Source organism: Lactuca saligna, chromosome 7 (genome assembly GCF_052625555.1).
Source record: "Lactuca saligna cultivar CGN05327 chromosome 7, ASM5262555v1, whole genome shotgun sequence".
Classification (NCBI taxonomy): domain Eukaryota; kingdom Viridiplantae; phylum Streptophyta; class Magnoliopsida; order Asterales; family Asteraceae; genus Lactuca; species Lactuca saligna.
This window is the reverse complement of record NC_136423.1, coordinates 150082591-150093955: the sequence shown is the minus strand read 5'-3', so window position 1 is coordinate 150093955 and position 11365 is coordinate 150082591. Positions and strand designations below refer to the sequence as shown.

At 34.7% G+C, this 11365-nt stretch overlaps 2 protein-coding genes across 5 annotated transcripts; one reads left to right on the top strand and one right to left on the bottom strand.

The window, feature by feature from the left end:
- Positions 1–267: 267 nt before the first annotated feature.
- Positions 268–4785, top strand: SAE2 (SUMO-activating enzyme 2). Its single transcript, XM_078964015.1, has 11 exons — positions 268–516; positions 601–690; positions 1171–1254; positions 1341–1559; positions 2039–2140; positions 2446–2886; positions 2955–3184; positions 3278–3371; positions 3470–3652; positions 3723–3820; positions 4050–4785. Exons 1-11 carry the CDS (start codon positions 484–486, stop codon positions 4372–4374), a joined length of 1899 nt encoding a protein of 632 aa, XP_078820141.1. The 5' UTR covers positions 268–483; the 3' UTR covers positions 4375–4785.
- Positions 4786–7301: 2516 nt separating this feature from the next.
- LOC145004889 (uncharacterized) lies at positions 7302–11036 on the bottom strand. Of its 4 annotated transcripts, none has more exons than XM_078963910.1 (7): positions 10883–11036; positions 10591–10705; positions 9694–9913; positions 9511–9612; positions 9385–9413; positions 8180–9157; positions 7302–7616 (listed from the first exon to the last, which is right to left on the bottom strand). In XM_078963910.1, exons 3-6 carry the CDS (start codon positions 9830–9832, stop codon positions 8198–8200), a joined length of 1230 nt encoding a protein of 409 aa, XP_078820036.1. In that variant the 5' UTR covers positions 9833–9913; positions 10591–10705; positions 10883–11036; the 3' UTR covers positions 7302–7616; positions 8180–8197. The 4 variants fall into 4 exon arrangements, with proteins under 4 accessions (XP_078820036.1, XP_078820037.1, XP_078820035.1 ...); XM_078963911.1 differs by having other exon boundaries at positions 9511–9594; XM_078963909.1 differs by having other exon boundaries at positions 9511–9913; positions 10591–10654.
- Between the last annotated feature and the right edge of the window lie 329 nt (positions 11037–11365).

Genomic DNA, 11365 nt, shown 5'->3' with positions numbered 1-11365 from the left:
ATAACCCCTTAATTTATTTGACCGCAACACAATTTTTTCACCAATTTATATAATTGTCGAAAGTTATTTGATCACTTTTCTAACGATTAAAATGTAATATGCAATATATCATACATTTTGGTTTTAAATTAAATATATATTTACATATGCAAAACATTGAACCCTTGGTAAATAATGTACAAAAGAAATTTTATTAATGTTGGAAAACATGTCGCATGAAAAATAGAGGGTTTTCACTTTTCTACATAATTGAGAATTGAGATTCAAAAGGGCCAAAAGCACAAGCCGTTTGCTTGCGTTGGCTTTCTTTTTCTCCCTCCATAGTCAAAGTGGGAAGACGAGAGAAGCGAGAGCAAGAGTGGGGGTGATCTTTTGGCGCCCTTTCCTTTAACTTTCGCCCATTTTGGCCTTCTAAGATTCTCGTACCTTTATCTTTCTTCTCTCATACGCTGGTCATCACCGTGCCACGACTTGTTCTGTTCAATGGCGTCCGGGGAACAGCTATCTGCAATTAAGGTATGTAATTTCACTATATTACGCATCTATTTACTTATTCGGTTCCTTCTACACTGATTTGAGTGGAGCTTCTGTTGTTCTCAGGATGCGAAAGTGCTTATGGTTGGTGCTGGTGGTATCGGCTGCGAGCTTCTCAAAACCCTAGCTCTATCAGGCTTTCAAGACATTCACATCGTAAGTCAACTATGCATCTTTTTTTATTATTATATTGTTCAGAGAGTGATTTTTTCGTAGCGTGTAGTAACCTGTTTGGTTTTGAGGTTTTAGGGTTTGGTTTTTTCGTTGATTTTTGGTAAATTAGATAAAATGGTCACTGGTATTAGATACTTCTACCAATATATATACATCAATCACATACTTCATAGTCTCATATTCACATCAATTGCATCTGTTAACCTAACATAAAACTGTCTATGGTTGAATAACTAATAATTCTATTTCTCATTGAAAAACTGTTATTTCTCTTGTCCTATTGTCTCAAACTGATCACTTGTGTCGCTAATTCAATTAAACTTGGATTAAAGTAATGTAATTCAACACGATTGTGAGTAGCAATATGATTTATAAATCCTCTTTTTGGAGTATGTAATAATAAGTATGAATTTAGTGAACAGTTCATCCGTTTTTCTTTAATTTTGGTGTATTGAATTGCAGATTGACATGGACACAATAGAAGTGAGCAACCTGAATAGGCAATTCTTATTTCGTCAATCACATGTTGGCCAATCTAAGGCAAAAGTGAGTTGATCCTTTTTTTCTTTTTTCTTTTCTTATAATCATTGTTTGATTTCATGTCTTCTCATGTATTCTTTATGCTATATCAGGTTGCTCGTGAAGCTGTTCTAAGATTTAGGCCTCAGATTAGCATTACACCTTACCATGCTAATGTCAAAGATCCTGACTTCAATGTTGACTTCTTTAAGCAATTCAATGTCATTTTAAATGGGCTTGACAACTTGGATGCTAGGCGACATGTGAATCGCCTCTGCTTGGCAGCTGGTGTTCCCTTGGTGGAAAGTGGTACTACTGGCTTTTTAGGACAGGTAACTGCAGTTAACCTTTGTCTTCAGTTTTTTAAATCTAAAGCTTTGATTTGCTCCCAAAGTTGCCACCTGTCTCTAGTTCATTTGTTCTCTCTTTTGATATGTCAATATCAATAACCCTTATAGTGTGCTTCTGTTTCTTTACAATTTGCCACTTTACTTCACACCACACCATCTTGTTTTGATCATTGCATCTTTTCTGTTTCCCTATGTATACATCATCTAATACTCATGAAGCTTCTTGTTATGTTATCCACAATGGTTTTAGCTTATGGCTAGGTTAGTTGGCTTATTCTATGTTGAATATTGGTTGAAAACCAACTAAGACTAAGCCAGCTATGAAGTTTAAGATAACTTGTTTTGTGTATTGTATTGTCACTGTAAAAAATGTCATGATTTATAAAAAAAATCTTTTCTTTATAGATAGAAGCATTATGCATATTTTTTTATGAGAAAATTTTGTTTAAATTTTTTTACAGGTCACTGTTCACATCAAGGGTCAGACTGAATGCTATGAATGTCAGCCAAAACCAGCACCAAAGACTTATCCTGTGTGTACTATCACAAGTACTCCATCTAAGGTAATTTCACTTATCAGGGGCATTCTTGTAATTTCACATTGGACTAGGACCGAATTATGTCGGTTTGTCAGTGGGACAAACATTTGCTCTACCTAAAAAGGCTGGATAAGGCCTCTAAACGCGATATCAATCTCCTGTTTGTGCAAAAGACACAAACGCCCTCCTCACCCTCATCATTGAAAATCATAAAGTCCTGTTTTTCAGCCTAAATTCCAAAACAAGTTGTATGATATTGTTTATGAGAGAGAGAAACAGTATTTCCATTTCTACCCTTTACATGGAATCTTACAATGATACTGTTGCAGTTTGTTCACTGTATTGTATGGGCAAAAGACTTGCTTTTTGCAAAGCTGTTTGGGGACAAAAACCAGGATAATGATCTGAATGTTCGTTCCAATGACACTGCCAGCTCATCAGACAACTCAGAAGATGTTTTTGAACGCAAAAAAGATGAAGACATGGAACAATACTCAAAGAGAATTTACAACCATGTGTTTGGACACAACATTGAAAGTGCATTATCCAATGAGGAAACATGGAAAAACCGCAACAAGCCTAGGCCTATTTATGTCAAAGATGTTCTCACTGATGAACAGAATGGAAATCTTGAAACTGATAATAATTTCTCCACTCTATCTGCAATGGCGTATCTTGGTTTGAAAAATCCTCAGGATATTTGGAGCCTTAAAGAAAATTCTAGGGTTTTCTTTGCTGCTTTGAAATTGTTCTTTTCCAAGAGGCAAAAGGTTTGAATCCTTTTCTTTGCGTTTTCACTTTTCAATGACGAGGGTATTTACGTCTTTTTGTTTGGCAGGAGATTGGGAACTTGAGTTTTGACAAGGATGATCACATGGCTGTGGAATTTGTAACTGCTGCTGCAAATATTCGTGCAGCTTCGTTTGGGATTCCTTTACATAGTCTTTTTGAAGCCAAGGGTATTGCTGGAAATATCGTGCATGCAGTTGCCACCACAAATGCTATCATTGCAGGTTTGATTGTGATAGAGGCTATCAAAGTGTTGCAGAATGATGCAAAGAATTGTAGGTGGGAAAACATCCTTGCTTTTAATAAAACCTTTTTTTTTTTTAAAATTTTTATCTTTGATTTTATAATTAATAATATATATTCTATATGTAGAATGACATATTGTCTTGAACATCCTGCAAGAAAGATGCTTCTTATGCCTGTTGAGCCATTTGAGCCGAATAAATCTTGCTATGTTTGCTCTGAGGTAAGCTTTCAAACTTGTGATATAGAAGGAAAAAAAAAATACCAAGGGCAAATTTGTAAAATATATATATTAATACATGAACCTGATATATGAAACAGACACCCTTATTGCTGGAAGTGAATACCAAACGTGCAAAACTGAGGGATGTGGTGGAGAAAGTTGTGACATCAAAACTTGGCATGAATCTGCCATTAATATCTCATGGTTTAAACCTTCTTTATGAAGTTGGTGATGATTTGGAAGAAGACATGGTTGCTAATTATGAAGCAAATCTTGAAAAGGTTCATTCGTGTTTTAATTTTACTATTTTTTAATTTTTAAAAAAATATATTTTAATCGATATAATTATAGGTGTTATCGGAGCTTCCATATGCAATAACTGGTGGAACAGTTATTACAGTTGAGGATCTTCAACAAGAGCTTGTATGCAGTATCAACATCAAACATAGGTTTGTCTAATATCATTTATTTCTATGAGAGGGGGGGCATTTATGTCTTTTTCACAAACAAGAGATTAAGAGATTAAGAGATTAAGAGTTAGTCCTATGTTTGGCCAAAAATATTACAAGAAGGTTAAATAAGGACTAGAATTGCAAGGAAAAACGTTTTGGGACCAAAATTGCTAAAATCAGGTATCCTCAAGGACGAAAAGTGTAATTAACTGAAAATATTTTACAGGGAGGAATTTGATGAAGAGAAAGAACCGGATGGAATGGTGCTTCACGGATGGACACAAGCTCCAGCCGTCGAAAAGAAGGATGCAGCCGCCACAAATGGCGCAAGTACATCGACGACATCAAACTCGGTTCCAAACAACTTGGAAGATGACGATGAGCTAACTATTCTAGAATCCGGAGTCGAGACGATTGCTTCCGGAAAGAAACGGAAGCTGTCTGACGTGTCAAATCCCGAAGAAAAACGGGCCAAAAAGGTACCCGAACAAATCGATGATGTCGTCGTTATGCTTGATGACATCAGCAAGGAAAATGAAAATTCAAGGTAATTTTAAATTAGAGATTTGGATTCTAATTTTTATATCGTGATGATGGATGGAGGAATATCAAATATGGCCCTTTTTGTTATTGGTATAACAGGTAAAAAGGTTTACAGTTTTTTTACTGTGGGTTGTTTTTACTTGTTAGTTTCTGTGCGTTTGAAAAATTAGGATTTTTTTTTTTTTTGGGTGTAAGTAGAAAACTGGATATGAAGATGGTAACAATAGGGACTTTTTGCGTGATTAAATCCTGACCGTTGGTTAGTGGCTCTCGATACTTGTGTTTCAATGAACAGGAAGATTAAAGAGACAGGGTAACATAGGGTAGAAAATGCATTATCTTGTTAAAAAGATGTTACTTTGTTATTATACTGTGCATGTATTTTGTGGAAAATATATTTCACACTGTTTTTTACGCCATGGATGCATTGTGAAAATCTAACTGCGTCGGTATATTTTTGGTAGTTGGTGGTTGGAACCTTTACCTTTTATTTGTTAAAGTGTTTGACAAAAGTTATATGTTAGCTTTTCAAATGAGTAATATTACATAAAACCTAAAATCCCCTAAAAGCTCTTCAAAACCTCTTTGAAGGAGTTTATGGGTTAAGATTTTTGTTTAAAATAAATTTTTTAAAAGGTAAAAACTTGAATCTTCTAAAAGCTCTTAAAACTCGGTTCGTAACATTTTTTATATAAAATTGAAGTTTCTACTCGGAATCGAGATGAAATTTTGCTTTGGGGTAGTTAGTTTTCTAGTAAGTTCTAGCTTTTGGAAAGTGGTTTTTGATGACTAATCCGATTCATACACTAATTATGTTCGAACTATATATGTTTACTTTGTAATTTATGTGTCAAAAGACTTTGGTAGTAAATTAGAAACCCACTTATGTAGTTTGAAAGTATGAGTTGTGATAGAAATAACAGATGGAAAATCCGTTGTAGTTAGTAAAGAGTACCCAAATGTTAAAATTGAGTGTCGATTTCCATGCAAACCTTTTTCCTATGAAGCCTTGAGGATTCGATGTCATTTTGGGCATATAGATTGGTTATCAAGGTATGAAGCACATAGCACAGATAGTGTGTAATAAGAAGATGGTAAAGGTGAAGTCTCTAAATGGTGATATGATTATCATTTATGGGGATAAAAGATGTGTGGCTACTAGTGTGATCAATCATCAACGTGATGAAAGCACCAAAATGTATGCGAAACATACCACGATGTAGTTGACTACTTAATGTACATCCGCCAATCTATGTGCTTAAGAGATTCCCAACTTCACACACACACACACGATATTAATCAAAACTAATTTTTATATTAAGAAAAAGGATAAATCGTACATTGAAAGGGAAAAGATAACTGAGGACAATGTACTCAAGCAGTGACAGGGTTTTGCCAATCATATGATGATTTATGTATGTTTTGCGAATCTCATTGTAAGTGTGCTACTACAAAAAGCCCCAATATAAATCTCTCATATAGGGAGCTAAATACTATAAATAATAAATTTAATAAACACAACTCTTTATTTCATACCTAATCCATTCGTAAAATTATATTATCGTAGATGGTTCTGACATTTTCACAGATGCCATCTACGAAAATGTTAGATCCATCTACAAAAGTACATAGTTTTATCGGACATAGCTGACATTTTCTTAGATGTCATCTCCATCAAAAGTGTTATTTTTATATGCGGAACTGTTAGTTTTGTATGAGAAAATGTCGTTTTTTAAACAAAATATTTATTTTTGCAGATGCCATCTGCCAAAATGGTAGATTTGTTTGAGAAAACTATATTTTCTCAAACAAATATGTTTTTTTCGTAGATAACATTTATGAAAATGTTAGATCTATATGAGAAAATGTTGTTTTGCAGATAAAGAAATGTAAATAAATATAAACGTTGAAAGGACGAAAAACTTATTCTAACAGATAGATTTTTATCGTCTTCCATTTTTCTTAGGAGAGATTTTAGTTTTTCTTCAGAATATACAAATTTAGGGTGTTTAAAATGAGAAAATGAACTCTTTCGAAAAAAAAAATGAGAAAATGAACAAAAATTTACCTTAGGGGAACCACCGGATTCCCATTTCTTGGCCCATTTCGCATATCTTGACCTATTTATTGGCCATCAACACATTTTCTCATAAACTTATTGACATGACGTTATTTTGCTTTGTGTTTTCGTAGACGACATGCCTTTTTTCACACGCCATCTATGAAAAAGGTGATTATTTTGAAAATTTGGCAATTCTTTTTTATTATTTCTTAAAGAGTTTAATTCGATTAGCCATATTTGTCTTTTACTCGATAATCAATCCCTAATATTTAAGCTGTGTTTGACACATCAAAGCTAGCTGAAAAACTAGCTTATTTTTTGAATTTTTTTAAGTTAACATGTTTTACAAACTAAAAAATAACTTATAAGCTAACTTTTTAAAAAGCTATTTAGATTAATTTTTTTTTGAAATATAATCTTTATTTAATTATAAAAGCACATTCTTTTAATGTTCTTTTATATCATTTAATATTTTTCAACTACTTTTGCCGAAAATCATTTTATCAATTAGTTTTTCAACCAGTACACCAAACACAACCTAATAAATTCTTATCTTAACCGGTCCGAGAATTTAAAATGAATTAATTAATATCTTGAGACAAAAACCTTTAGCCCAAATGTGTAGGTGTAACAGAGAGTGATGATGAGACTAAGTTGCAACGGAAAAAAAAAATAGTTTTTGAAATTCGATACAACTTGGTGCCAAGGAGGTTGCCGTTCATTTCACAACTATTCTAAAATCATGCCTCGAATTACCAAAGATCAAAACCTTTATCCATCATTTACAAAGAGCTAATGCAATCACCATATACAAAAATGAAAAAAAAAAAAAACATGCATAAACTCAAAGCCATACTACATCAAGACCAGAAATTTATGGGGTGAGAAAATACATACATTTAAATGCGAGAGAATCAACACAAAATAATCATTAATAATACTTTACAAAATACGAAAAGTAAAAAAAAAAAAAAAAAAACAAATAATAAATCTAGAAATTCATCATATCATATATAATATTATTCTTCCCAGCTGTTTGTATATGAATGAATATTCATTCATTCACCTGTGCTTTCAACTCTCAATGCTGGAGTGGAGATGATTAAGGTGAAACAACTACATACATCATATATCATATATCATCTATCATCTCTTCTCTTTCTTTAGAAATATTATACGTACCCCTACCTAAAAACCAAAATTACCAACTTTAATTAGTTTTCATATATACAAAATTAACTTTTATTCATTTTCAGGTCCTACTCACCACACTACTAAATTATACGTAAAACAAAATGAATAGAAAAAGGACAATGGAAAATTTTAATAATCAATAATGATGTTAAAGCAACAAATATAACACATCAAAGATTCTCCCCCTTTATGAAAAGACATAAAAAGGCAAAAAGAAAAAGGAAATCCTTGTATGAAAGAAACCTAGGCTACAAAGCACTTTATATGCTACACTTTTGCAATGAAACCAATCCATAAAGTAATGGAATTGGTGATTACATTCCAACTCAATTATCCATTCCATTCCTATGTGGTCAAACTTGAGATCAATTTTGTTAAATGTCACATCATGTAGTGGTCGTTTTTTTCTTTTTGAAATTCCGTTTTAGTAATAGCTTTGTTTAAAACAAATCCGACATGAAAAAGGTGAAAACAACATCAAATTGAACATATCCATATACGGTTTCTAATTCTTTTTTTTTTTTTACTTATGATGGAAAAAAGACGAGAAAGGGTACCTTTTAAATCAAGAAACATCACTCCTTGTTTGATTTAGACCAAAAAAACTTCTTTTTCCTCGATCCATTATCTGACAAAGATCTATTCGGTTTATACCCAAAAGAAAAATGTCTCCTCAAAAACGGTTTTCCATTACCCGAAGAACTTTTCATACTAGAACTTGCTCCCATTCTTGGCCCTCTACTTTTCACCCCATCAAACAAAACCGAATCACCATCAACCACCCTTTTCCTCAATTTACCAAATTTACCCTTCAAATCCATTTCCCCTCGTGCCTTTTCCGATAACTTAAAAACCTTTTTCTCCCCAAAAGTACACACGGGACATGCGGGATCATACTTGTTAACCTCGGGAGTCATGTTTTCCAAACACTCCGCATGATAAACATGCCCACATATCAAAACCGCCGCCACCGGAAGCCCGTTTGCCGCCAACCCCGCCGCCATCTTCTGGTTGCCCCAATACGATCTTTCGGTCAAAAGCTTGGAGCAGACACCACACGGTTGTACATCAATGGAAGGTGAAGAAGAAACCCTACCACTACATCTGCTTACCCTATCGCGACTAAAACTTAAAGATTCGCTATCGAAAGACCATCTTTTGCTATTGTTATAAATTGCCATGAGCTCGGAGTAAGTGGGGTCGGATGAAGCATCGGATGACCCGCCGTGGGACCCGCGGGTTGACTTGTGGGTCCACCCTGGGTGTGTGAAAGGTGAAGGTGAACCGTCTTCGGATATTGAAAAGTTTGGAGACATTATGCCGCGGATTCGGCTGTCGGAGACTTGCCGGAGGAGGTGGTGGTGGTTTGGGGATGGGCGGGGCCACCGTGATGGGGTTAGGGTTGAGAGCGGCGGGAGGTGGCCTTGGGTGGAGGATAGAGGTGATGCTGACAAGGATGAAGTTGAATGAGGTGGCGTTGATGTTTTTGTTGGAGATTGGTCCGAAGTTAATGGAGTTCCCATCGACTCCTTTCCCTAAAAATAGATATATGTCAGACTGCATTTGTTACACACGACAAAAACTTACAGTTTTTGTCTCACTGACATCAGTATCAGTATCAGACTCAGACCGTCTTGTCTTGTCATGTATAGTGTCTTTTGTCTTATAGACATTGAGTTTAAATGCTAAAATGCAGTACAACCTGTTCTGATGTCATGTCAGTGTAACAAGGCCTAAAAGGTCAAATCATACAGAAACTTACCTCGGGAAGATTCTTGGAATTCAAAGGATCTGCAAGGACAAGACAAGTAGATGAATTTTAATTTTTAATAAATAAATAAATAAAAATGAATATATATTTTGTTATTAGTATAAAGTAAGAAGTGACCTGATTGAGGAAACACGATTTCTTGAGAAGGTGAAGACTTTTGCCATGTGAGACTTCTAGAACTATCCAATGGGCTTCCTTCTTCTGTTGCATATGCAGTTTCTACAGTTGTATGAGATTTATTGTCTAATCGATCATTTGTAATCACTCCATCAGAAAAACAATTCATGGAGGATTCTTCACCTGCTACACGCCCTCTGTTATCCCATCGAAAACTCCATGAAGGTGAATATCGATCATTTCTAGTAGCAACATGAACATCACTACCAGATCGATCAGTTATGGTTCTATCTCTAGCAGCAACACAACAGGCAGATCCCATGTTATACTTGCATGAAAATTTGTTGTACTAGAGATACAGAATGTTGTCTCACTTGAACAATGAATTGTTGTTAACTTGAATCTGAATGTTTGTGAAGATGATAAGAGATTAGAGGTTTATGAATTCTGTAAAAGCCATGAAATGATAGAATCTGGTTTTTAAAGGAGAAGAATATAAATAGAGGCATCAATGAACTGACTCAATGCAAAAGGTGTAAGCAATGATGTAAAAGCTAGATGCTTTCTCCAACAGGAAGGAAGAAGAAGGTTTACTTTAGTTTTATCTAAAAATTACTGGAAATAATCAATCAAACATAAATGTGACTTTCCTTAAGTATAGCATTAAACAATCTATTGAAGAAATGTATATATTCTCCTCAAATTTATGCTCAGGTATTGTTTTTAGATTCATAAAATGAACAAACTACATTTGGTATTTGGTAATAGTGAGATGGTTGTAACCATGGTGAAATGGCCGATTAAAACCCTAAGATAAATGTAATTACAGATTCCAACGGCATGAAACCTCGAATATTAACAGCTAAATGTAAAAGGAAAATGAATTAATGGGTAAACAGGAGCAATTGAAACTAATGACGCTGAATTCAACGAAAACCCAATTACTCCAACGATAACACTTATATCATTCGATACCTCAAAGGACCATTTCGTTTCGACTCCTTTTTTTGTTCATTATCGAGAATAAAACTACCGAGGAACCATCAAGAGCTACGTAAAAAAAATGAATCGAAAAATCACCTGAAGTCTAATTAACTGCTGATTTGCAGGATGAAAGAGCTTCGAGTCCTCAGTCGCAGAAACCCTAAAAATAATACGAATCAAACACTCCAGAGCTAGCAGAGATCCGAAATAACTGCCGACAAACATTAAATCACGGATAATTTTTCCAAATTGACATAAATAGCACACCTAATCATCTCAACCTCGAAATTTGATATATACATATATATACGTATTACATATTACATATTACATACGCAATACACATAATATCTATCAAATACCAAAAACTGAGATGATCAAACCCTACCTATTTAACCGCTCGGCCGCCACAAGCAGAAGAAGTGGGCGCTTTCTGTGTGTGTGTGTAAGAGAGAGAGAGAGAGAGAGAGAGAGAGAGGGAGAGAATCTGATTCTTCTTCAGAGGAAATGGTGGAGCGAAAGTCGTTTTTAGATGGTTTTCAGAGTAACGTCGTTAGTGATATGCCGTTTGGAGATTTAGTACTTTTTATAAAGGCCCCTTAACTTTTCACTTGCTTATAAATATTGATATAGCATAACTTTTCACTGCTTAGGGAGTTTACTGGAGAGTACATTTATATTTACATGTCAACACTAGAGTAAAGAGAGACAGCGGTTCAAAATAATTCTGGAACTATACGCTCTACTCGCCGAGTGCACTAAAACTACTCGGCGAGTACATCTGCTTCTGCACGACCTACTTTGCCAACGAATTCTACTCGCCGAGTTTGATCGCCTACTCGGCGAGTAGCCTGCTGCAGGAGGAGTTTCT

Excerpts from the sequence above, each read along its gene's own strand:
- LOC145004889 (XM_078963909.1), bottom strand. The coding sequence starts at position 9,832 with ATGGGATCTGCCTGTTGTGTTGCTGCTAGAGATAGAACCATAACTGAT. Across the intron at positions 9,414-9,510 it reads AATCGTGTTTCCTCAATCAG|ATCCTTTGAATTCCAAGAAT; the intron begins GTCACTTCTTAC and ends TTGTCCTTGCAG. Across the intron at positions 9,158-9,384 it reads ATTCCAAGAATCTTCCCGAG|GGAAAGGAGTCGATGGGAAC; the intron begins GTAAGTTTCTGT and ends ATCTATTTTTAG.
- SAE2 (XM_078964015.1), top strand. The coding sequence starts at position 484 with ATGGCGTCCGGGGAACAGCTATCTGCAATTAAG. Across the intron at positions 1,560-2,038 it reads CTACTGGCTTTTTAGGACAG|GTCACTGTTCACATCAAGGG; the intron begins GTAACTGCAGTT and ends ATTTTTTTACAG. Across the intron at positions 3,372-3,469 it reads CTTGCTATGTTTGCTCTGAG|ACACCCTTATTGCTGGAAGT; the intron begins GTAAGCTTTCAA and ends TATATGAAACAG.